This window comes from Ascaphus truei, chromosome 9, assembly GCF_040206685.1.
Source record: "Ascaphus truei isolate aAscTru1 chromosome 9, aAscTru1.hap1, whole genome shotgun sequence".
In the NCBI taxonomy this organism is placed as follows: Eukaryota; Metazoa; Chordata; class Amphibia; order Anura; family Ascaphidae; genus Ascaphus; species Ascaphus truei.
The window spans coordinates 53,428,808-53,455,069 of NC_134491.1; the positions used below are offsets into that span (position 1 = coordinate 53,428,808).

The 26,262-nt window shown below is 48.1% G+C and overlaps 1 protein-coding gene across 1 annotated transcript in view; it reads right to left on the reverse strand.

Moving 5' to 3' along the window:
* Positions 1 to 26,262, reverse strand: part of ESR2 (estrogen receptor 2) — a 47,566-nt gene that overhangs the window by 17,512 nt on the left and 3,792 nt on the right. The window contains exons 3-5 of the mRNA XM_075614880.1: positions 12,531 to 12,647; positions 5,711 to 6,013; positions 3,476 to 3,614 (exon numbers count right to left, since the gene is read on the reverse strand). Coding sequence (XP_075470995.1) covers positions 3,476 to 3,614; positions 5,711 to 6,013; positions 12,531 to 12,647 — 559 coding nt within the window. The remainder of the gene's footprint in view (positions 1 to 3,475; positions 3,615 to 5,710; positions 6,014 to 12,530; positions 12,648 to 26,262) is intronic.

Consider the following 26,262-nt stretch of genomic DNA (forward strand, 5'->3'; position numbering starts at 1 on the left):
CCCGTGTAGGGAAGACCTCACATTTTACCATTAGAGGTACAACCTCCTGCGTCAACAAGGCATTTACTAACTGTGCATGCAATGTCTTGTATATAATGTATAACCTGTTCACTTATGTAACTGTATTTGTAACCATGTATTTGTCCTCTTAACTCTGTGCCCAGGACATACTTGAAAACGAGAGGTAACTCTCAGTGTATTACTTCCTGGTAAAACATGTTATAAATAAATTAATTAAGAGACAGTATGGTGCGTTAAATCAAATAGACCATAAAGGTTTCGTAAGGATTTGCCGCATTTAATACATTTGGCCAGTGTGAAGTATTTTGGCTCCGGGTGTTGCACGATGGATGATGGGCGATCCAGTACCTGCTAATCCGACAGTGGGACATTGACCCAGTCTTTGAGTTTGGTCAATACATGGCCCTACAAGTGACAACTACATTGACATAATAAGCCTCTCTGCCAGCAATGGGGTTATATCATAATGTATCTCACACACAGGAATCCTGAAAGCTGGGAATATAAAGTCAGACCACTGTTAGTGCCACGAATCCCTTCCTAAACGAAAGCTTGAGACAGTGGAATGTATGCTGTCATACTCTGTGTTGTTTTTTTATGGGAATATGTTGATAATCAGAGGGTCACGTGAGATGCTGCCTTAGCATGGGAAAGAAACGAGACTGGGATTTTCAGAAACCGCTTTCTATAAAGACGTTTTAATAAAAATGAGTACACAAGTAGCTATTCCTCATCTCAAAATATGCACTGTAATTGCCCAAATGTTCTCTGTTATGGAGATGCCTTTCTAAATATTTACTGAATCAGCAGCTGCCGAATTCTAATGAATCCAACTTGTTAAACCAAGACGGAAAACCAAGAATATTTGACATTTGCAGTCATAGGAGAATACACTGCAGAAAACAATTGTCAAGCTTAAAAAAAAAAAACGTATAATTTGCAAGTAATTCAAAACAAATTTCAAGATACTGTATTGTGAAGCGCAGAAGAAGATGGAATACATTTATGGGCGAATTAAGAACTAATGAGGTGGGTTGTAAGTGAATCATATATATACAATATGTGCAAAGACTGTTACATTTTGCTGAAGTTCGCTAATGTTTCTGCTACTCTGTTACACCAACATTCTCATCCCCTGTACTCAATGTTTCAACCTGCCCGTCCTTATAGATTCTAAGCCCGTTGAGGCAGGGCCTCTATTAACAACACATTGCAGGCCTATGCTACCTCTTCTAACACTATTTTAACGTTGTCTGTAGAGGTTACACACGCCTATAATCATATATTATCTCTGTCCATGAAATGTCTGTAAATTCAATGTTTATCCTCTGTTCATATAATGTAACATGGATTTGTCATCATAACTCTGTGCCCAGGACATACTTGAAAACGAGAAGAAACTCTCAATGTATTGCTTCCTGGTAAAACATTTTATAAATAAATATAAATACAAATTTGTGCTGACTGGTCCACAGGCTCTGGGTCTTGGATTTCTAATAGCAGTGAAATGTTTAATACGTAGGACTTATTGTCATACTGTATTTTCTATTTGGTTATTTTAAATTTGAAATTGCCCAATTACTCTTCAAACAAAATTAAAAGAAAAACAAATGCATCTCTAGATTCTGGGATCCACATGCAGTCTTATCATAAAAGAAACAACGAAAAAACCTTGGGAATGCGAAGGTTTAAAAGATATTCTAAAATACTTGTGCTATCTATATTTAACCCTGTAAACATGTCACTTACATTAGTTCACTGTGGTCCTAAATGAACATGCCCCTTTAACAGATTAATTGAAAATATACATTGACAAATATCAATAAACTATAGCTATTTGAGCTACAGTATACTGCTTTAGCAGTGAAAGGTCAATTAAACCTCCTCGAGTGTGAGAAATGACTGTATTTGCCCGATTATAGTGCAACCCCTTAATTTCAGTAATAGTAGAAAAGAAAAAACAGTCTTTGTGTCTCTCTCGGTCTGAGCTTCCTGCCACAAGCAACATGGCTGCTTCAGGCCCCCACTGTGGAGCCTCGTCCGACTGCTGACTGGGCCCCACCCACTTTGGGAGCCAAATATAAGGCGAGTATGTACTGTTCAACTTAACTTTATTGAAAAAAAAACGTCACCTTATAATCAGGCAAAATCGGTATTCTTCCAAGGAAAGGGTTTATTTGACAACTTTACCTTTCCAGGGAACTGACCTCAAACTTGGTTATAATAGTCCAAACGCATTACCAATTCTACCAAACTCATGCTTCCTCTACATATATTTTTCCAACATTTTCAGTGAGCGGATTTTCACTTGTTTCCATAAAATCGGGTAATTATTTTGCATTAAGGATAGCAGCAGTTACCCCCCCCCCCCCTGTTAGTAGAAATGTCTGAGCTACAATTATGCAAAAACTAAATGTGCATTATCTTACCCTTACTTTAAAGATAAAAAGGCAAAATAAAACATTATGATCAAAGTAAATTCTATCTGCTTAAAAGTTTAAGAACAGGAAACTATGTTACCCCGCTCAGTCAGTGAAACAAACCTGGTATATGGTTGATTTCCAAGGAGAAGTCAGTCAAACGGTGGAGGTCTCTGAGTTATAGATAAAGAAACCTTAACAGGTTACACATTGGTCATTGTTTTTAGACGGGATGGATGCAATTGAGCAAATTCCAGGTTGGATATAGAACAGTGTTCTCCCAAGTGCTGCATTGCTCTGTAGGCTAAGTATGGTGTTAAAGATTAGCAAAAGGGGACACTGCGGCACATTTGCATATCATTTCCCACAATCCCTGGCTGCACTGGAAGCACTGTATGATACAAGATAATGGGGAAAGGCAGGGTTGCAGACTTGTCTGAGACATGTGACTGTGCTCACAAGGGATATTGTGATTTGCTGTACACTGCACAGTGGAGGGTTTTTGTCCCTCTTTAAACCCACCATAACTTATTCAACCTGTGAGTTATGACTTACAAATTGTCCACTGTAAAAATCCTCTTCAACAATTATTGCGTGTGACGCTACCTTTTGAGGAAGAGCCTTAAATAGTAAAGAGCCCCGTAATTATAACTCTTAGCACAAGACTCACTATTTATCTTTCATGCATGCAACAAAGCCTTGCAATCACTCTTGAAAAGCATGAAACTCTTCAGGGAAAATGTTCTTGGCTGTAGGGTCCTTGACAGCGTGAAGGAGATAGTGAAATTCCCGACGTCTGCTAATTGCAATTCTAGGCGTGAAAACCTTGATAAACGGATTTTGATCCTGCTCAAGATTATGCAAAAGTTTAACCGGCAAAATGAAAACCTAAAAACTAGTAACCAGAGAACGCAGAAATGTGTTGCATCCCAAATTGTTGCACGCGATCCCAATCTAATCCCTAGTATAAGCCATTTATTTGCATTCCACTTAACAAATAAAAAGTATATGATTTATTATAATTTATGACCCACCTGTCAAGTGCAAGATCAGGGGCGAAGATCAGCTTGCCAGGTTGATCAATCGACCTCCACATTAGTCCCATCATTAGAACTTCCAGCCAACAGCTCTCCAGTAGTCGTACTTGGTCATAGAGACTAAGCTCCACAAAACCTATGGATAGAATTCTCCACTTTGTATCAGTGTTTATGTAACTGTTACATACACGTATGTTTTTCTCCATCCATGTCCCTGTACCGTCCTGTTTTGTTCCCATTCCCAGTTCTCTATCTCAATTACAATACACCTATCCTACTGAGCACCCATCCTCCCTGCTTGGATTTATCGGCAGTGCTGGAAACTGGTGGAAGTTTCCTTGGAGGTTCTCCTTTCTTTTGATGTCCAATGGAGGGACAGTTGTACATTTGTAATCACACATCCCTATGTTTAGACGGTCAAGTAACTCAAGTTTGGATGTCAGGGGTCTCAAACACAGTCCTCATGGTGCACCAACAGGCCTTCTATGGATATCCTGGCTTCAGCACAGGTGGCTCAATCAGTGGCTCAGTCTCCGACTGAGACTCAAAGCCACTTGAAGACTGAGCCACTGATTGAGCCACCTGTGCTGAAACGGGGATATCCATAAAAGCTTGTCTGTTGGTGGCCCTTGAGCACTGAGTTTGAGACCCCTGTTGTATGTATCTACAGATATAGTAAGCCTTAGGCCCCGCTCACACAGCGCGCTACACGACGTGCGCGCGTTCATCACACATGGTAGTGTTCCAATGGTAGTGTTCAGTATTGAAACTACCATTGGCTGCAAAGTGCGGCGGCGATGCTTCTGCAAGAGCGGGAGACCTCTGAATCAGTGATTTATGGCTGCAGCAGCGCGACTTCAATTTGATGACATTTTACGTTAAAATATTGTGGCAGTGTTTCTGGCCTCAGTTTTATAAATATTTATGAAGAGAAAAAAAGTTTTGGTTGTTCCGTGGTCACAGCATCCTCAACAGCCAACGCATGGATGATAAAAAACTTTATTGGCAACTAGCAAAGAACATCAGCACATCGTGCTGATGTTCTTTGCTAGTTGCCAATAAAGTTTTTTATCATCCATGCGTTGGCTGTTGAAGATGCTGTGACCACGGAACAACCAAAACTTTTTTCTCTTTGTGATGTCACTTCCGGTTGGAGCACGCTGACACCAGAAGCAGCGTGGACACAAGCTGCCAGAGAATTCTCCCTGTGCCAAACGGGAACGGCTTTTGTGAGTACAGACCGGCTGATTACCTCCACGCGGTACACAGGGGAGACAGGTGAGGTGTTTGGTGATCGGGCCGTGACTTATTTGGGGGCGCCCCTCGGGAGGTGTCCCCTAGTACCTCTATCCGGTAACACCATTTCCCAACACCCTGAGTGAGTACCGGAGGATTATTATCATATTAGCTATCAATTACACTGGTGTCTGTCTTCAATCAAGTGGAGAAGTTATACTCAAAAGTGCCCAGATTGTAGCCTCGGTTATTTAGGGACTCACCCTATTTATTCATTATAAATATTTATGCTCTAAAATAAAATAAATAATAATTTTTTTTAAAGTGCAGACTTGCAAATAAGAAATATATATTTATTGGTATTTGGCGTTTGTAACATTTCTGAAGACTGCCTCTCTGGCTGTGGGGCTGAAGGCTGTCTCACTGGCTGTGGGGCTGAAGGCTGTTTCTATAGTGTGGGGCTGAAGGCTGCCTCTCTGGCTGTGGGGCTGAAGGCTGTCTCTATAGTGTGGGGCTGAAGGCTGCCTCTCTGGCTGTGGGGCTGAAGGCTGTTTCTATAGTGGGGGGCTGAAGGCTGCCTCTCTGGCTGTGGGGCTGAAGGCTGTTTCTATAGTGTGGGGCTGAAGGCTGCCTCTCTGGCTATGGGGCTGAAGGCTGCCTCTCTGGCTGTGGGGCTGAAGGCTGCCTCTCTGGAAGTGGGGCTGAAGGCTGCCTCTCTGGCTGTGGGGCTGAAGGCTGTTTCTAAATTGTGGGGCTGAAGGCTGCCTCTCTGGCTGTGAGGCTGAAGGCTGCCTTTCTGGCTGTGGGGCTGAAGGCTGTTTCTATAGTGTGGGGCTGAAGGCTGCCTCTCTGGCTGTGGGGACATTGGATGTCGCCTTGTGTCGGATCATTCCGTCTGCTGGGGATGATCACACATAGATCATAGTAGCAAGAGCCTTCACTCTTCCCTTTGCCCTTCCCCTCATTCCCTATTACATCGACTTGTACTCCTCCTACCTGGAATCTTCTTGGCCCATCCGATCATGTGAACCAATTCTTTGTCAGCAAGCTTGGTCAATGACATCATCATGGATGCTTCTGTAAAGGGTTTGCTGGGGCGGTTCGTTAATAAGACATTTGGGGGTTCGGCTTCAATTAAAATCAAGACAAACTGCTCAGGACCTAAGGAACTGGGAAGAACCTCTTTTACTCGATCCATGGTTTCAATAGTCTTTTTGCTTTTTCCAAGACACTGCATCTGATCTTCTGAGTGGCGCCGATGCCGTATGATGCGATAACCACATCGTTCACGCCTGCTTCCTGAGATTAAAATTTTAATTTAGATTATTATTTTATATGGAAAAGTTTGTAGTTAAAGAGAATATATGATACTAAACAGCCAGATATTGAAGGTTTCATTGTCAATGGTGAAATGCATGCTATTCTCTTACATAGAGTACATGGGAGGGGGAAGGGAGTAGGGGGTGTGATACTTTTTATGGGACCAACAAGTAGTTGAGATGTTTCAAGCTTTCGAGCCTCTTAGGGTTCTTCATTGGGTTACCCGTACCCTGAGAGGTTCGGAAGCTTGTAACATACCAACTACTTGTTGGTCCAATAAAAAGGTATCATAACCCCTACTTCCTTCTCCCTACTTAGTTACTTCATGGAAGAGAGGACCAACACGGCCCCCCACCCTTCTTTACATAGAATACGTGGAAACACCCCACAGCTGCTGGCACCTCAGGGTGTCAAATGTCTACTGAACCCAACATTTCTGAAAACTCACTTGTTCTAGTATCATATCGTGTTCTACGTAACACAAGAGGAGGGAGTTATGTTTATCCTCATGGGGGTCTAAATGTATTCTTAGGCAATTTAGGACATTTATTCTTAGGGCTATAGCTGCAGCTACTACCACATGTTACAGTCCTGTCTTCATTCAATTACATGTGTCAACATTCAGAAGCACAGGTTGACAGTACAATTCTATTGGTGAACTCAACTGATTTACACAGGCTGCCCCGTTAATGCCTTTTCCCCCGTTACATTTTATTAACAACTAGCTGAGACCCGGCGTTGCCCGTGAATTAAATTTCCCGCTAGGAAAGGATGGCGGGGAGAGGGGGGGAAAAGAGGGGGGGGAACAGTGGACAGGAGGAGGGGAGGGGGGGAGGGGGGAACAGTGGACAGGAGGGTGGGGGGCAGTGGACAGGAGGGGGGGGACAGTGGACAGGAGGGGGACGGGACAGTGGACAGGAGGGGGGGGAGACAGTGGACAGGAGGGGGACGGGACAGTGGACAGGAGGGGGACGGGACAGTGGACAGGAGGGGGACGGGACAGTGGACAGGAGGGGGACGGGACAGTGGACAGGAGGGGGACGGGACAGTGGACAGGAGGGGGACGGGACAGTGGACAGGAGGGGGACGGGACAGTGGATAGGAGGGGGACGACAGTGGACAGGAGGGGACGGGACGACAGTGGACAGGAGGGGGACGGGACGACAGTGGACAGGAGGGGGACGGGACAGTGGACAGGAGGGGGACGGGACAGTGGACAGGAGGGGGACGGGACAGTGGACAGGAGGGGGACGGGACAGTGGACAGGAGGGGGACGGGACAGTGGACAGGAGGGGGACGGGACAGTGGACAGGAGGGGGACGGGACAGTGGACAGGAGGGGGACGGGACAGTGGACAGGAGGGGGACGGGACAGTGGACAGGAGGGGGACGGGACAGTGGACAGGAGGGGGACGGGACAGTGGACAGGAGAGGGACGGGACAGTGGACAGGAGGGGGACGGGACAGTGGACAGGAGGGGGACGGGACGACAGTGGACAGGAGGGGACGGGACGACAGTAGACAGGAGGGGGAGGGGACAACAATGGACAGGAGGGGAGGGGATGACACTGGACAGGAGGGGAGGGGATGACACTGGACAGGAGGAGAGGGGATGACACTGGACAGGATGGGACGGGACGACAGTGGACAGGAGGGGGACGGGACAGTGGACAGGAGTGGACAGGAGTGGACGGGACGACAGTGGACAGGAGTGGATAGTGGACAGGAGGGGACGGGACGACAGTGGACAGGAGGGGAGGGGACGACAGTGGACAGGAGGGGAGGGGACGACACTGGACAGGAGGGGACGGAACGACAGTGGACAGGAGGGGACGGAACGACAGTGGACAGGAGGGGGAGGGGACAGTGGACAGGAGGGGGAGGGGACAGTGGACAGGAGGGGGAGGGGGAGGGGACAGTGGACAGGAGGAGGTGGTGACAGTGGACAGGAGGGGGGGTGACAGTGGACAGGAGGGGGGTGACAGTGGACAGGAGGGGGGTGACAGTGGACAGGAAGGGGGGTGACAGTGGACAGGAGGGGGGTGACAGTGGACAGGAGGGGGGGTGACAGTAGACAGGAGGGGGGGACAGTGGACAGGAGGGGGGGACAGTGGACAGGAGGGGGAGTGGACAGTGGACAGGAGGGGGAGGGGACAGTGGACAGGAGGGGGGGTGAAAGTGGACAGGAGGGGGGGTGACAGTGGACAGGAGGGGGGGACAGTCGACTTGAGGGGGGGCAGTGGACAGGAGGGGGAGGGGTGGGTTGCTTAAAATTTCCGTGTCCCTCCTCTCCACTCCCCCTGTATGTTTCTCGGCTCCCCCCTCTCTCTACGCTCCTGACTCCCCCCCCCCATACCTCCGGTCCCCACCCTACAGTGCCTGACACACACACAGTGTCCCACACACACAGTGTCACACACACACACAGTGTCACACACACACAGTGTCCCACACACACAGTGTCACACACACACAGTGTCACACACACACACACACAGTGACACACACACACACAGTGACACACACACACACAGTGTCCCACACACACAGTGTCACACACACACAGTGACACACACACACACGTCACCTCTCGTTCCGGCCGCCGCCATCTTAGTTACTCCGCAAGGGAGCAAGGGGGTCCTTCTGGCCGCCGCCATTTTAGGTGCCGCATGTCAGCTGCCTGTCCCCCCGCCGGGGAGGGGGGGAGGTGAGTGGAGCATCGGGGGGGAGGTGAGTGGAGCATCGGGGAGGTGAGTGGAGCATCGGGGGGGGAGGTGAGTGGAGCATCGGGGGGGAGGTGAGTGGAGCATGGGGGGGGTGAGTGGAGCATCGGGGGGAGGTGAGTGGAGCATCGGGGGGGAGGTGAGTGGAGCATCGGGAGGGGGAGGTGAGTGGAGCATCGGGGGGGAGGTGAGTGGAGCATCGGGGGGGAGGTGAGTGGAGCATCGGGGGGGAGGTGAGTGGAGCATCAGGGAGGGAGGGGGCGAGGTAAGTGGAGCATCAGGGAGGGAGGGGGGAGGTGAGTGGAGCATCGGGGAGGGGGGGAGCTGAGTGGAGCATGGGGGGGAGGTGAGTGGAGCATCGGGGAGGGAGGGGGGGGAAGGTGAGTGGAGCATAGGGGAGGGGGGGGGAGGTGAGTGGAGCATGGGGGGGAGGTGAGTGGAGCATGGGGGGAGGTGAGTGGAGCATCGGGGAGGGGGGGAGGTGAGTGGAGCATCGGGGAGGATGGGGGGGAAGGTGAGTGGAGCATCGGGGAGGGAGGGGGTGAGGTGAGTGGAGCATGGGGGGGAGGTGAGTGGAGCATCGGGGAGGGGGGGTGAGTGGAGCATCGGGGAGGGGGGGAGGTGAGTGTAGCATCGGGGAGGGAGGGGGGTGAGTGGAGCATGGGGGGGGAGGTGAGTGGAGCATCAGGGAGGGGGGGGTGAGTGGAGCATCGGGGAGGGGTGTGTGTGTGTGTGTGTTGGCCCGTCACTCCGCCCCAGGCCAATGAGAGGTGTGCGGGGGCGGGCGGTCCAAGGGAGCAATCTCATTGGCCTGGCCCAAGGTCCAATGAGATTGCCGCTAGGGACACAGGGAGGGACACAGGGAGACACATACAGACACGGACACATAGGACACTTTCATAAATATATAGTAGATACAGCAACCAAGGGGTTAATGGGACATTTTCAAATACTTATTTTGCTGTCTTGCTGGGGAGGTTATCTAAGAGTGTCCTGGTCTGGGTTTCTGGGGTTAATAAAACAATTGAACAACCACCATGTTTGCAGTTCATTGACAAGCAGAGAATATACAGATGGATCAGAGATGTGCTAGGCAAGATCATGTATCTTCCAAGGCTGATCCTCCAAAGACCACCCTCAGCCAGAGGTAATTAAAAGTTAACTGTTCATTTGCTCACAGATTTACAAAATGTAAGCTATTTAAAATATGATGTACCTCACAAGGATAAGAAATATACATTTTTGACGAATACGGATAGCTGTATCAAATAATATGAAACATGACCGGATATCTGGGTGCATATCTCACATACCAATTTACTCATCCAAAAGTAAAAATTGTGTTGAGAAAAGTGGTATCTAGACTTTCGGGAGAAACATGCGAACACGTTGATGCAGGAAGCATTATTCTGGGGGTTCCAGGTAGAAAGTTATAGGGTATTTCATACCCTCAGATTCATTTACTCTCCCAGCCATAAATGTCACAAGAGATGGATGAGTGGAAAAATGAGACGCGCTTATTCTCGTCCCAGAACAAAGTTTGAGGATAAAACCCCTGTATTTTGATAGCCAAACTAGAATTCAACAAAAAGGGGGTGCGTTATTCCAAGAAACCTGTGAATTCTCATAACTTTAACACCACCACCGCTTTGAAGGGATCTAATATTGTGCCTTAACATATTTATGTTTTCTGTTTTATATCCCATTATATTCTGAAACTGTCGGCATTATTATATTGTATGTCTTTGAAACGTTCTTTTTCAGTATACCAGCACTGTACCACTTTTCGTATATTAAATCTAAAATTAAACAAGCACTGTGTTTGGGCTCTAATTGAACCTATTACCTTTAAAAAGAGATTAACTGCATTTTCTGACACATTTTGCTGTTTGTGTGTTAATTACATATTTTTCCAGTAAATAGGGGACCAAGGTAAAACCTTAGATTATTCTTGGGGGTGGCAGCGTACTAAAGGTTTTGGGGCGGGGATTTGCTCATTTTGAGAGTACTGCAGGGAGGTTAATTAGTTAGCAGGAAAGCTGAATGTATTAACCCCTTTGGCACACACTAGTCACATGCTCACAGGTGTGGCATACGTGACACAGACTACTAAATCATTTTGGTCCATTTATATATCTCCTAAAATATTACAATTATGAATAAGATCTAACAATCACAGAGCATAGCATGTAAAAAAGAATGAATCATTCATTAGCATCTGCTAAATGCAGCAGTAATTACGCTCATACTGTAGGCTGACATTTCTTCTGGCAGTGATGTTTATTTCACTTGGGAACGCAATAAAGGATTATTATAATGAAATACTAGCACGGTTTAAAATGTACCTCTGCTTCATTAATTAGGAAGTCATGCTATTGCATTTTTTTTACTTGTAAAATTCATGTTATGCTAAATAACCATTGTTCTCTGTAAAATGTATCAAGTTAAGGGCATTCTATCAAACGCCAGTGCTATGAGCGTGAGCGATGAACTTTCCTCAACAATTGAGATGTTTTAGGGCTGTAGATTTTGTACATTGTTACTTTCTTGTAATAAGTGCTAAATAATCACTTGAAATCTCTGCCAAACAGAAAGATTGGTCCTGAATAGATCTGTCATAAATGAAGACACCTATAAAAGGGTTCAGTATAGTACTGAAGAGGAGAACTGTGAGGTTTAGGCTGAATCCCTGCTGGCGCTGAGCGCGCTCATGCTTGAAGAGCGCTCCAAGCATGAGCGCCTGGTGTCCTCCTTGTACTTGCGCGGAGGGGGGGGGGGTGCATTGTGGGTAGTTGAGCGCGCGGGAAAGTAAACATTTTTGTTTATCTAAGTGCCAAGCGCAGGTGAGCGTGTGTGCCTATCTCATTCTGCTTCAGGCACCAAAATTAGATTGTAAACTTCTCTGGGCAGGGACTGTGTCTGTAAAAATTATTATGTGATGAGTACAGGCATACCCCGCATTAACGTACGCAATGGGACCAGAGCATGTATGTAAAGCGAAAATGTACTTAAAGTGAAGCACTGCCTTTTCCCCACTTATCGATGCATGTACTGTACGGCAATCATCATATACGTGCATAACTGATGTAAATAACGCATGTGTAACAGGCTCTATAGTCTCCCCGCTTGCGCACAGCTTCGGTGCAGGTAGGGAGTTCAACTTTGCTGTTCAGGACGTGCTGACAGGCGCATGCGTGAGCTGCTGTTTGACTATTGGGCGATGTGTACTTACTCGCGAGTGTACTTAAAGTGAGTGTCCTTAAAGGGGGGTATGCCTGTACTGTAATTGTGAAGCGTTGTGAGTCCCGTTGGGAGATAAGCACTACATGAAATAAGTAATTATTATCTACAAAAGGAATCTCCTAGTTCCATAAAAGCTATCACCATTTATGCAAAGCCTCATGTTTCTTAAAATTACAAACACGACTTTTTGACCAGAAAGAGAATCTCGCACTTAAGAGCCCACTCACAGAAATGCTCCATACTTAGTTGAAGACTAAAGAGTTAACGTAATATAAGATAATATCATGGTCTTTGAAGTGCGTAAACTCAGTCAGTTGCTCAAAGTTTCTGTATCTACCTTTAGGCATCAAAAGTTAGAATGTAAGGTTGTCAGGGATAGCACAGCAATAAGCCACGTGCTGTAGTGAAAAGATATTCGGCTACTAGAATTATAGGCTAACATAAGAATATATATCACATATTAAAAATAAGAACTGCATATACAGGTCACCCAAGATAACAGGTAAGGAATGCAGATAAAAATACCCTCACCACATTTCATCATTCCCACTTCAAAGCATTTCCGAAGCCGACACGCTTGGCAACTTTTGCGTCGGTTTTTGTCTATTGTGCATTGGTTGGTAGCAGGACAGATGTAATCGTTATGTCCTGCAAAAATAACAGTGCAAGTCAATGACAAAGCGGAGGTTTACGTTTCACTGGTTGCAAGCTTAACATTAGATTGAGCATCTATTCATAGCATGGTTCTCGTCTTATGGTGAGATGCCTTGTTTTACCTTGATATTCCAATAAAAAATGCTGTATATTGTATAGTGTTATTCTCAGGCTGGTTTTATAGTAAGTGCTTGCGAGCACGGCGTTGCCCTTGCATGTGACGTGTGCATTTTGTGCATATGGTATAACAGGTGACGCGCACAGCTAGGGGGCGTGGCCATGACATCAGAAGTAGGCTGCACTGTGATTGGCTCACAGTGGAGGGAGAAGGAGCGGCTCAGTGAGTAAAGACACTGACTGGCACAGAGTTTGAAGCAGGGGAACCTGGGCAAGTCACTTTACCTCCCTGTGCCTCAGGCACCAAAAACATAGATTGTAAGCTCTACGGGGCAGGGACTGTGCCTGCAAAATGTCTCTGTAAAGCGCTACGTAAAACTAGCAGCACTATACAAGTTTTTAACAAAATAATAATTTGTTTTAAAACAGTGTCGCACGGCAACAGCGCGAAAATACAAATTTCTTGTATTTCCTCAGATCTGCAACGTCAACGCTCACGGCCGTGCGTCTCTACTATAGCAACGTCAGGCTCACACATGCAACTATCATTGACGCGCTCGCTATATTACAGGCCTAATAATGCGTGTATCCCTGAGGATTGACTAACCGCTTCCGAGTGAATCGTGGGAGTGCGGCTTTTTGTTATTCCTTTCTCTTATTAAACTGGCCACCTAAGCTTTTTTTTTCTTCTCTTTCTTTGCTTCTTTTGGCAGTTGGTTAATACTCAGGCAAACTGTGCAGTCAGGTTTTAATTAGAGCAGCAATCTTAACACAAATTGTGTTTACAGTGTTTAAATAGAAAGAAATACTGTGTTTTTGTTCACAAAGAAACCTATATTTTAATGGAGACAAGAACTATGATCCTAATGTTAAACTTGATAAAGGGGCTGTTTTGGTACATATCCCAACAGACGTATATTTCATTTGCCTTGGACCACACCCTACTAGAGGCAGGGAAGCGCCAGTAAGGCCTCAATAAGAGGTTGCTTAGCTGGTCTCCCTGGAATTTATTGGAGAAAGTGTTGCATGCTGGGAGCTGGACAACCCTTTATAATGCTAAGGGATGCTGTTGGCAGGCAGTTGGTGTTAAAACACAGTGTGAAGATGTACACAGTGCATGTTAATGACAGACAAATCATTGAAGGGTATTATAATGCCTATACAGAACAAGCCAAAAGGAAACCGTTGATTTGTTTACCGATTTGGGAGACGACACAATAACAGGAGAACCTTTGGGGCCTCACAGCCCTTTGGACAAAGGAATAGAGTTCTGTATACATCTGAGCTGTTATATACAGGATGCGGCCGTGCGTTCCTATGCGAATGCGCGTGCCGCATGTTTTTCCTGTATATAGTGCCGGGAGCTGCAGGTAATGTATGTGTAACGGGTATTCCCCCCCCCCAATCGCAGATATGGTGTGGGTGCGGAGAACATACGGTGTTACCAGGTGTGGTGCGTATACCTGCAGGCTCACAGGAGGCCTGAGCCTCCGCTAATGAGAGCCTGGGGTGAATCCTCTGGAAGGTTTCTTGGTTTCAGCGCCTCCACCTACGTAGGATTCTATGGGAATGTAGAATGACCCTAACATACAGTAGGAACCCACCCAGAAACCACATACACCAGTATTATGGATAACAGGTTTACTGAATGAACAAATGATAACTATTACATCGTACTCATAACATCACCACAGTATAACATCCCCACACGGTGCCCACAGCCCAACCCCTTTGTCCCGTGGTCAGCGCTGCCACTATGTGTTAAGAGAATGTTATGATTTGTTGGTGCACTTATAGAGTACCTGCCGAGTGCTCCTGCACTCGGGCCTGCAAGGACTTCGCAAAGGATCTGTCGACCTGTGATCCCGTCTGATCCGGTGGTTTCTCTCTGGGCACAGACTTGAGCCCAAGTCTCCTTTCAGGAAGCGCAGCGTCCGCTGTGTCCCTATCTATCACTGGCACTACATGACACGGTCCCTAACCTAGGGCCTGTCCCTGTAGCACCACAAGCTGGGGAGTGAGGACCTACCTGGGACCTAAGGGGTTAACAGGCCTATCTCGCCCCCCCCCCCCCTAGCTCTTCCCGGTCCTAACTCTAACTACCTCGTACCTAGTTCTTGCAGTAACACACTGCCACCTACTTGGTACGTACAGCAACCGTGCTGCACAAACACTGTGCCTGCTTGTCAGACCTCACAGCACTGACAGCTGTGACTCTGACAAGGCAGCACTCACACTAAGGGCAGAGTCCCTAACTGGGGCCGTCCCTATCAATTACCCACTAACCTGGTGGGGAGTTGGGGCCTACCTGGGAGAGGGGGGACCTTACGCGATGCAGGAGCTTCACTCGCTCCCTGCACCCTTCCTTCCCCTTCTGCTCCGCTGCTCCAACTGACGTAAGTGACAGGGTCCCTAACCTGAGGGCTGTCCCTGGCAACACTCACTCTACTTGGTGAGTCAGGGCTAGCTCAGGCCTTGGGGGTTGCTGGCCTAGTACAGGGAGTCACTGACTCCTGTACCCTACCTCCTTCCCTTGGCTGCTCCTCGCTCTGACTAACAAAAACCCTGTCTGCACACAACATTGTTGCAACTCTGCAGCATGAGAAGCTGCCAGCTCTATTGGCTTCAATGCTGCCTGTGACAAGGGTGAAAGTGCAGTCCCCAGAGGCTGCTGGGAATTGTAGTTCTTGGTACAGCTCTTTTCTATGGGGACCGCGTGCGCGATCTTTACTGCGCATGGGCGAAGCTCGCGCCACAACCAAGAGGGCGGTGCCCGCCGGGAGAAGTCGCTGTCCCCTTCCCCCACTGCCACAGGGGTAAGGCAGGGGGCAAAGAAAGATCAGAGGCACCGGGGGTGACCCCCTTACATATATATGTGTGTATGTGTGTGTATGTGTGTGTCTGTGTATGTATGTGTGAGTATATGTGTGTGCATGGGTTGTGTGAGTGGAAGGAAGTGCTAGATAAGATTTTTTAATGAAAAAAAAACTTTAATAAATATTTTTTTTTAACTTCTGCAATCATTCACACACAAACACACACATCCATATAAACACACATCCACGCATACATGCATACACACACACACACCCACGCATACATGCATACACACACACATCCACGCATATATGCATACACACACACACACATCCACGCATACATGCATACACACACACACACACACATCCACGCATACATGCATATACACACACACACACACACACACACACACATCCACGCACACACACACACACACACACACACACACATTTGAGCGCAGGCAGCGGCGCGAAAAGATGAATTTCCTCATCTTCGCCGCTGTCTGTCGGCTCCCCTCTCCCTGCCGCGCACGCGCGGCCCTTCTATAGAAAGGCTGACTGACGTCAGCCAACGAAAAATCCGCACGCACACACGACGCAGCGCGCACACAGCACTATAGAACGTGCCTAACTGTACAGCCCTTTGCTTCTAGAGAGCTCTGTCCTGTGGCAGTGAAGGGGACAAATGTAAGGACATGGAATATTTAGGGGGAAGATTTCAAAAGCCTTTACAATAAAAGTAGTACTTTGGAACATACAATGCCTGCAAACTCAAACCCCAGCACCCACCACATCATATATATATATATATATATATATATATATATATATATATATATATATATATATATATATATATATATATATATATATATATATATATATATATATATATATATACACACATATATACAGTATATATTTGTGTCAAAAGCAGTGCTACTGAGCGTGGCTAAACGTATACAACAAAAGACAAAACTACCCAATGCTACAATCCAATATGACAACAAATTCATAGTTAAATTCTCGAGTAAGGGTCATTTAGTTAAACCTTTTGGCCAAAGCGTTATAAGCCTGCAGCCACATCACGGCATGACCAGTATGCAGCCACGTCATGGCATGACCAGTATGCAGCCACGTCACGGCATGACCAGTATGCAGCCACGTCACGGCATGACCAGTATGCAGCCACATCACTAGGGTGACCACTTGTACCGATTTTGCCGGGACAGTCCCGGTTTTTTCATTACTGTCCCGGTTGCCTGCCTGTCCCGGAAATGTCCCGGGTTGTGGCCTTTGTCCCTGTACATAGATGTGATGTGGAGCGGGCGGCAGTGCGCTAGTCTGCGGCGGCGGCGGAGCTGCGCGAGGAGGATGCGGGACTCAGCTGGTGAGTTTTTTCACTTGTAGAATAGCATGCTGCCGGGGGGTGGGGCTTTAGACATCCTTCAACCAATCCCCTGCGTGCCGGCCAGCATTCTACAAAGCCCTGCCCCGGCATACTGCTTCATAGTAGAATGCTAGGCTGCACGGGATTGGGTGAGAATGCCGAGGGGCGGGGGCAGAGTATGAGCAGAGCACACCACACTACACTACCAGGGAGTAACGGTGCAGGAGATTGGTGGCCATTTGAGGAGGATGGGAGCAGCTCAGCAAGACCGCAGGGGATTGGACAGATGCCGGGTGGGAGGGGCCGCAGTGATCCATGGGATGGCAGTGATGTCACTGACCTGTGACAGTGACTGCCACGAGGAGCACAGGAGAAGGTGTGTCAGACAGTCTGGAGCTGCTCAGAGGCAGAGCTGCTGCTGCTGCACGTGTGACACAGTCTGTACAATAAGTACGGTAAGTGTAAGTAGCAACATATATATTTATAATAATGCACAACCATATTTCTGCTTTCCCCTGCTATTTATTTAGCACATTTTTATATTATATATACAAGCCCCAAGGTCAGGTCAGGAATGACAATGAGGAATGTCCAATTAATGTCTTCATTTTTTATTTAATTTTAATTAATGTCAATAAATTATTTATATAATTTTCTGGGTGTGTCTCTGTCTGGGTGTGTGTCTATGTGTGTGTGTCTCTGTGTGTGTGTCTCTCTGTGTGTGTGTGTGTGTGTGTGTGTCTCTCTCTCCCCATCCCTGTCATCCTCTCCATACCTGTCACCTCTCCCTCTCTCTCCACCTCCCTGTCACCTCTCCCCCCCTCTCTCCCTCCCTCCCTGTCACCTACCTCCCTCCCACCTCCCTCCCTCCGTCACCTCTCTCCCTCCCTCCCTGTCACCTCCCTCCCTCCGTCACCTCTCTCCCTCCCTCCCTGTCACCTCCCTCCCTGTCACCTTTCTCCCTCCCTCCCTGTCACCTCCCTCCCTGTCACCTTTCTCCCTCCCTCCCTGTCACCTCTCTCCCTCCCTCCCTGTCACCTCTCGCCCCCCCTCCCTCCGTCACCTCCCTCCCCCCTCCCTGTCACCTCCCTACCTGCCTCCCTCCCTTTCACCTCCCTCCCTTCCTGTCACCTCTATCTCCCTCCCTGTCACTTCTATCTCTCCCTCCCTCCCAGTCACCTCTCTCCCTCCCTCCCTGTCACCTCTATCTCTCCCTCCCTCCCAGTCACCTCTATCTTTCCCTCCCTCCCAGTCACCTCTATCTCTCCCTCCCAGTCACCTCTATCTCTCCCTCCCTCCCTGTCACCTCTCTCCCTCCCTCCCTGTCACCTCCCTCCCTGTCACCTCTCTCCCTCCCTCCCTGTCACCTCTCGCCACCCCTCCCTCCGTCACCTCTCTCCCTCCCTCCCTGTCACCTCCCTCCCTCCCTTTCACCTCCCTCCCTCCCTTTCACCTCCCTCCCTCCCTTTCACCTCCCTCCCTCCCTCCCTGTCACCTCTCTCTCCCTCCCTGTCACCTCTATCTCTCCCTCCCTCCCTGTCACCTCTATCTCTCCCTCCCAGTCACCTCTATCTCTCCCTCCCAGTCACCTCTATCCCTCCCTCCCAGTCACCTCTATCCCTCCCTCTCTCCCAGTCACCTCTCTCCCTCCCTCCCTCCCTCCCAGTCACCTCTCTCCCTCCCTCCCTTCCAGTCACCTCTCTCCCTCCCTGTCACCTCTCTCCCTCCCAGTCACCTCTATCTCTCCCTCCCAGTCACCTCTATCTCTCCCTCCCAGTCACCTCTATCTCTCCCTCTCAGTCACCTCTATCTCTCCCTCCCAGTCACCTCTATCTCTCCCTCCCTCCCAGTCACCTCTATCTCTCCCTCCCTCCCAGTCACCTCTATCTCTCCCTCCCTCCCAGTCACCTCTATCTCTCCCTCCCTCCCAGTCACCTCTCTCCCTCCCAGTCACCTCTCTCCCTCCCTCACAGTCACCTCTCTCCCTCCCTCCCAGTCACCTCCCTCCCTCCCAGTCACCTCTCTCCCTCCCTCCCAGTCACCCCTCTCCCTCCCTCCCTCCCAGTCACCTCCCTCCCTCCCAGTCACCTCCCTCCCTCCCAGTCACCTCCCTCCCTCCCAGTCACCTCTCTCCCTCCCTCCCAGTCACCCCTCTCCCTCCCTCCCTCCCAGTCACCTCTATCCCTCCCTCCCAGTCACCTCTATCCCTCCCTCCCAGTCACCTCTCTCCCTCCCTCCCAGTCACCTCTATCTCTCCCTCCCTCCCTGTCACCTCTATCTCTCCCTCCCTCCCTGTCACCTCTATCTCTCCCTCCCTCCCAGTCACCTCTCTTCCTCTCTCCCTCCCTCCCAGTCACCTCTCTTCCTCCCTTCCTCCCTCCCAGTCACCTCTCTTCCTCCCTCCCTCCCTCCCTCCCAGTCACCTCTCTTCCTCCCTCCCTCCCAGTCACCTCTATCTCTCCCTCCCAGTCACCTCTATCTCTCCCTCCCAGTCACCTCTCTCCCTCCCTCCCTCCCAGTCACCTCTCTCCCTCCCTCCCAGTCACCTCCCTCCCTCCCTGTCACCTCCCTCCCTCCCTGTCACCTCCCTCCCTGTCACCCATCTCTCCCTCCCTCCCTGTCACCTCCCTCTCTCCCTCCCTCCCTGTCACCTCCCTCCCTCCTTGTCACCTCCCTCCCTCCCTGTCACCTCTCTCCCTCCCTCCTAGTCACCTCCCTCCCTCCCTGTCACCTCTCTCCCTCCCTCCCTATCACCACCCTCCCTCCCTGTCACCTTCCTCCCTCCCTGTCACCTCTCTCCCTCCCTCCCTTTGGGGGGGGCGCGCATGATTTCTGTTGGCTGCATTGATGGGGGAGAAGGTAGAGATAGAATGGGAAGAGGTAGAATGAATAATACAGCATCAATGGTGACACTATTAGATAAATATCATTATAATATTCTTTTTTAGTAATGTTTTTTGTTGTATTAATAAAAAAAATTGTGTCCCGGTTTTTCATTTTCAAAATCTGGTCACCCTACACATCACGGCATGACCAGTATGCAGCCATGACACGGCATGACCAGTATGCAGCCACGTCACGGCATGACCAGTATGCAGCCATGACACAGCATGACCAGTATGCAGCCACGTCACGGAATGACCAGTATGCAGCCACGTCACGGCATGACCAGCATGCAGCCACGTCACGGCATGACCAGTATGCAGCCACATCACGGCATGACCAGTATGCAGCCACGTCACGGCATGACCAGTATGCAGCCACGTCACGGCATGACCAGTATGCAGCCACATCACGGCATGACCAGTATGCAGCCATGACACGGCATGACCAGTATGCAGCCACGTCACGGAATGACCAGTATGCAGCCACGTCACGGCCTGACCAGTATGCAGCCACGTCACGGCATGACCAGTATGCAGATCCTAACACTACCTGGGAGCATTCTCATTTACCTCTGCAGTGCAGGGTGAAATGTCTCCATAGACCCGTCCTGCACAGGTACATGAAAAAACCTGCTACTTAAAAAGTGGGGAGGGGTGAGCTTAAACCGAGGAAGAAAATAAAAGTGGTACTTTCGAAGACAATTCTCTGTGCCGGATAATATTCTGGTTCCATTCTTTTGATGAAGCGCACCTCTTTTCGGGCCCTTGAATGTGGCTCGCCAGCCTATTGAATAGGGGTTTAAGTATCTCTATACCAGAGGTGGCCACCTCCAGTTCTCAAAGGCCACCAACAGGCTTGGTATTAGGGATAGCCCTGCTTCAGCACAGGTGGCTCAGTCATTCTGCCTGAGCCACTGATTGAGCCACATATGCTGAAGCAGGGATATCTTAAAAACATGACCTGTTGATGGCCCTCGAGGACTGGATTGGCTGCCCCTGCGCTATACAATCCCTAGTCTTTGTCTTTTTAGAGAAAATATAGTCCCATTTTTCACCTGCTGCAACAAGAAAATCCTTTCTTACAGCCGTGGATTGAGGACCTTATCGAGGGGGTCATTAGAATATTGGGAGATCCACAGTAATATTTTTCGGTGTCACTTCTTCGTGTGGCTTCCATCGGTTGGTGTGGGCACCACTGGGGGTTTTACAAAGTGGTACTCAGAGTCCAGGTGGCTTCGAAGCTTTGGGTAGAGCAAGGGAGCCCCCTGCCTGCTCTCCCCCCCTGCTCGCACCCCCCCCCCTCCTTACCTTGTCTCCGGCATTCTGATGTCACGACATCCTTTGATGACGCGTCGCCAGAAGCCACCGGAGACCAGGTAAGAGAACTTACATTGGCCATGCGTGCGATCCCATGCATTTAATTTAAATGATTTGGGGAAGAGCACGGCACCTCTGTAAGCGCTCCCCCCCCCCCCAGTTGGCGCACCCCTGGGGTAGAGGGGAAAACAGACTTGAATCGAAGTCACTGATTGAGCCACCTGTGCTGAAACTGGGATATCCTTAAAACCGGGGGCGGCTAGGGGGGGGGGGCTTGAGGACTGGATTTAAGCTCCTCTGCACTACATATAAGATGCTCGTTGGAAATATGCAGCCACCCCCTATAGCCGAATGCTAATTCTTAGAGGGGCTAGACGTTGGTATGTACATTTTACACGGCGCTTAAGTTAGAGAAAGCAAGATCCCAACATTGAGAATATTGTAGTTGCAGCAAAGATTAGCCTTCTTCGTTTCCAAACACTGTGTTCAAATCCTCCTCGATGAGTGAAGCCTCCTAAATGCAGCTTCGGAAGTTCACTGCAATCCAGCCACATTTTAACAGCAGTGGCAGTCATTTCAAGTGGATGTTACAGAAATGAAAACTATACATAATGTTGTCTGGCCTTTGAAATGTTCTGATTGCTATGCCTTTTTAAAGTGCTAGCCTGGTTTTTTTTTTTTATTATTTGAATACAGCTAAAACAAATTGGATGGCTGAAGATAAAAACAGAAATAAGAGTAATAAAAAAGCCCATCACAAAACATTTTGCTAAAGGTCATTGTGTTTATGGTTCAGTCAATTTTCAGAAACAGAACATTTAGCTTGTTTTTTTTGTTTTTTTTTAATAAATCAGATTTGTAATATTAGATAATACTGTCTACATTTTTAATTTAACTCATAATGCAATTTTTAATGTACTGATCATCCTTTGGTTGCTATAGCAAGCATTTAGAAAGTCATATCCACTACCTCTTTAGAAACAGGCTCTGACACACACCTTTATGCGCACTGCACTTTAGGCAACAAAGTATCACAAACAGATCTGTTGCTGTGTTCCAAACAACAGACTGTCTATTACTTTGAAAGCTGTAACAATAATGTGTAAGGCTGCGCTTATAGTGCCGGCGACAGCGACTCATGCAGCATGTGCAGACATGGCGGCCCCCTTCTCAGTACCGCCGTATCGGCGAAAAGCGGGGTGCAGAAAAGCGGGGCCTTGCTGTATACAAAAAAAGAAAGAAAGAAAGAAAGAAAGATGGGGGAATTTTGTAATGCTGCTTTCGGTGTTTGTTTTTCCCCCAATGTAAAATAAAAGGAATATCTAGTTTAACATTAAAATACACTGAATAACACAATGGCGTTGATTATATTATTAGGGCAGGTACACTTGACTAATTTGTTGTTTTGTCTATGAAAGTAAATGCACTTGCATCATAGTAGATGATTTGTGAAATTCATTGTGCTTACAGGCAGCAGTAACCATAGCAGCAGTTTGCCACATTAGCCGATGCTGCTACATAGAAAACATCGATGGCCTTTTTTTTTTTTTAAATCAAATTCAACAAATGCTATTTAAGAATACGTGATCTAATGCCAGAGAGTAGCCACTGACTGGTGCATTTATTTTGCTACAATTTAATTTTTGGAAGAGTTTTTCATCTTGTTCAACTTGAATGCCCATTTATTGTAGAACACATTAATATTATTTAGATCTACAGTATATTGTTTTAGTTTCATATTTCAAATCAGCTGGGTTGCTTTCTCTTAAAGGGACAGATCCACTTAGCTGTAGAGCCAACAGTTTGTAAACAATTGTATTAACAATGTCCCGAAACAAATGTAATCGTGTTTCAAGCAAAATTATTTGGGTCTATTTATTTGGGAACACTGTTACACAGAAGTTGTGTCCAATGTGTTTCTTACATGCTTCATCCCTGTCAGGAGACTAATTGGGAGGATGGCACCTTGCTTGGGGAAGAATAGGGCCATCCCTATAAAGCACACAGTGACATCACACAATAGGGACACGATACAAGGCTCAGCGAATTAACTATACAACTGATTTCAAAATAATGATAGGTGTGAGCTTTAAAGCAGCAAAACATGGCGACGCTTTTTTTATATAGGTTGGAAGCAGGGGGTCTCAGGAGCAGTACGGTGTTAATTGCAGCTCTGTGGACCCCCTTGCTTCCCGTGATACTTACCTCAGTAGGGGGTGCCGGTAGCAGTTCCGGCTGGGCATAGTGGGGCTAGCGAAATGGCGGTTTTAAATCTCCTGCATCACGCGGGCCAATAGGAAGCCGTGATGTCATCCCCTTGTGGCTTCCTATTGGCTTGCGCGACCGGGACATTTAAAAATCGGCAGAGAGATACTGGCACCCCCTTCTGAGGTATGTATCTCAGGAAGTAGGGGGTCCCCGCAGCTGAAGTCAAAGCAGTTCAGCGCCGGAGACCCTCTGTTTCCAACCTAGGGGGGGAAAAATATTTGTTTTAGGAGCAGACGCTCCTTTAAAGCTTTCCTCTGCAAGAGGGGAATGCTGCTACATATAAGCTTCTCTAATATTTAAGGGCTAGATCAGTGGTTTTCAACCTTTTCTTGGTAAAGGAACCCTAAAATTATATTGTGAGATTCTGCAGAACCCTGACCCTCTTATAGCGCATCTGAGATCAGACGCATTGTAAGGAACCCCAAACCTCTCTAATAGCGCGTCTGAGATCAGATGCATTGTAAGGAACCCCAACCCTCTCTAATAGCGCGTCTGAGATCAGACGCATTGTAAGGAACCCCAACCCTCTCTAATAGCACGTCTGAGATCAGATGCATTGTAAGGACCCCCAACCCTCTCTAATAGCGCGTCTGAAGTCAGATACATTCTAAAGAACCCCCTACCCTCTCTAATAGCGCGTCTGAGATCAGATGCATTGTAAAAAAAAACAACCCTCCCTAATAGCGCGTCTGAGATCAGATACATTGTAAGGAACCCCAACCCTCCCTAATAGCGCGTCTGAGATCAGATGCATTGTAAGGACCCCCCGACCCTCTCTAATAGTGCGTCTGAGATCAGATGCATTGTAAGGACCCCCCGACCCTCTCTAATAGCGTGTATGAGATCAGATGCATTGTAAGGAACCCCAACCCTCTCTAATAGCGTGTATGAGATCAGATGCATTATAAGGAACCCCAACCCTCCCTAATAGCGCGTCTGAGATCAGATGCATTGTAAGGAACCCCAACCCTCTCTAATAGCGTGTCTGAGATCAGATGCATTGTAAGGACCCCCAACCCTCTCTAATAGCGTGTCTGAGATCAGATGCATTGTAAGGACCCCCTGACCCTCTCTAATAGCGCGTCTGAGATCAGATGCATTGTAAAAAAAAACAACCCTCCCTAATAGCGCGTCTGAGATCAGATGCATTGTAAGGAACCCCAACCCTCCCTAATAGCGCGTCTGAGATCAGATGCATTGTAAGGACCCCCCGACCCTCTCTAATAGCGCGTCTGAGATCAGATGCATTGTAAGGACCCCCCGACCCTCTCTAATAGCGTGTATGAGATCAGATGCATTGTAAGGAACCCCAACCCTCTCTAATAGCGTGTATGAGATCAGATGCATTATAAGGAACCCCAACCCTCCCTAATAGTGCGTCTGAGATCAGATGCATTGTAAGGAACCCCAACCCTCTCTAATAGCGTGTCTGAGATCAGATGCATTGTAAGGAACCCCAACCCTCTCTAATAGCGCGTCTGAGATCAGATGCATTGTAAGGACCCCCAACCCTCTCTAATAGCGCGTCTGAGATCAGATGCATTGTAAGGAACCCCAACCCTCTCTAATAGCGCGTCTGAGATCAGATGCATTGTAAATTCTTCTGTATTTGGTACAATTTTCAAGTGACCAGAAAATTGCAGGGAGCCCTTTAGGGAAGCCCGGGGAACCCCTGTTGAAAAACACTGGGCTAGATCCACAAAACAACATTAAATTAGGACTTATAACGTGACGTTACCTACAACACGAACGGACCTAATGTTTCCAGAGTTAGCATGGTATCCTCAAAGCTAATTACAGTATATGCAAAAACAACACCCAAACGACATCTCATTTGCATCGGCTAAGAGTTATGTTATTGTAACATAACATTGTGCTATCTTCCAATACCGGGATATTATTCCAGTCTTGGGGTTACTCCTATCCAGACCCTAAAACAGGGCGTTAGCTCAAGTTAACATAGAGTAGATAGGAGAGGGAAATAATGCAGATAAATAAATCTGTTATTTTAATTATGCCTATCGGTGGGTTTACACCCTATCGGTGGGGTTACACCCATCCAGCCCCGGAAAAAGCCTGATTTCAGTGTCTGGATGGGAGTAACGCCAAGTTTAGGTATACCTTAAATCAGGGGTGCGCAAACTGGGGGACACGCAATACTTTTTGGGGGGGCGCGGCTCACTTACCCGGCTTCAGTTCCCGCTTCCATCTACGGGTCTCCATGGCAACACAGCGTCAATGACCCCGCGGCCTCATTTGACGAAGCATTAGAGGTGGGGCGGGGGCACCAGACAGAGGGAGAGAAGCCAGGGGGCACAGCGCAGGACGTTTGCGCACTACTGCCTTAAATAACGTAATGCTAAGTCCTCGTGTTACCCTTAACCTTTTCATAAAATTTGCATGTCATTAATATTAACATTCATTATAATAAATGTTATGCTCTTTACAGGAAGGGTGACCAGATTTGTCCCGGCAAAAAACGGGAAAAATGTCACGCATGCGCAGTCAGACTTGCCGACTGCACATGTGCGAAGAGCGCTTGCCAACTGCGCATGCGTGATCGGTACTTGCCGGCTGCCCAAGCGTGACCAGCAAACGCAGATTGCTCATGCATGGTCAGCAAGTGTGGATCACACATGCGCAGTTGGCAAGGGCTCTTCGCGCATGTGCAGTGGGCAAGTGCAGATCACACATGCGCAGCCAACGGGATAGAAACCGGGACAGCACCCCAAAATGTCGGGACAGAGCCATAAAAACCGGGACTGTCCCGGCTAAACCGGGACATCTGGTCACCCTATTTACGGGAGGAAACT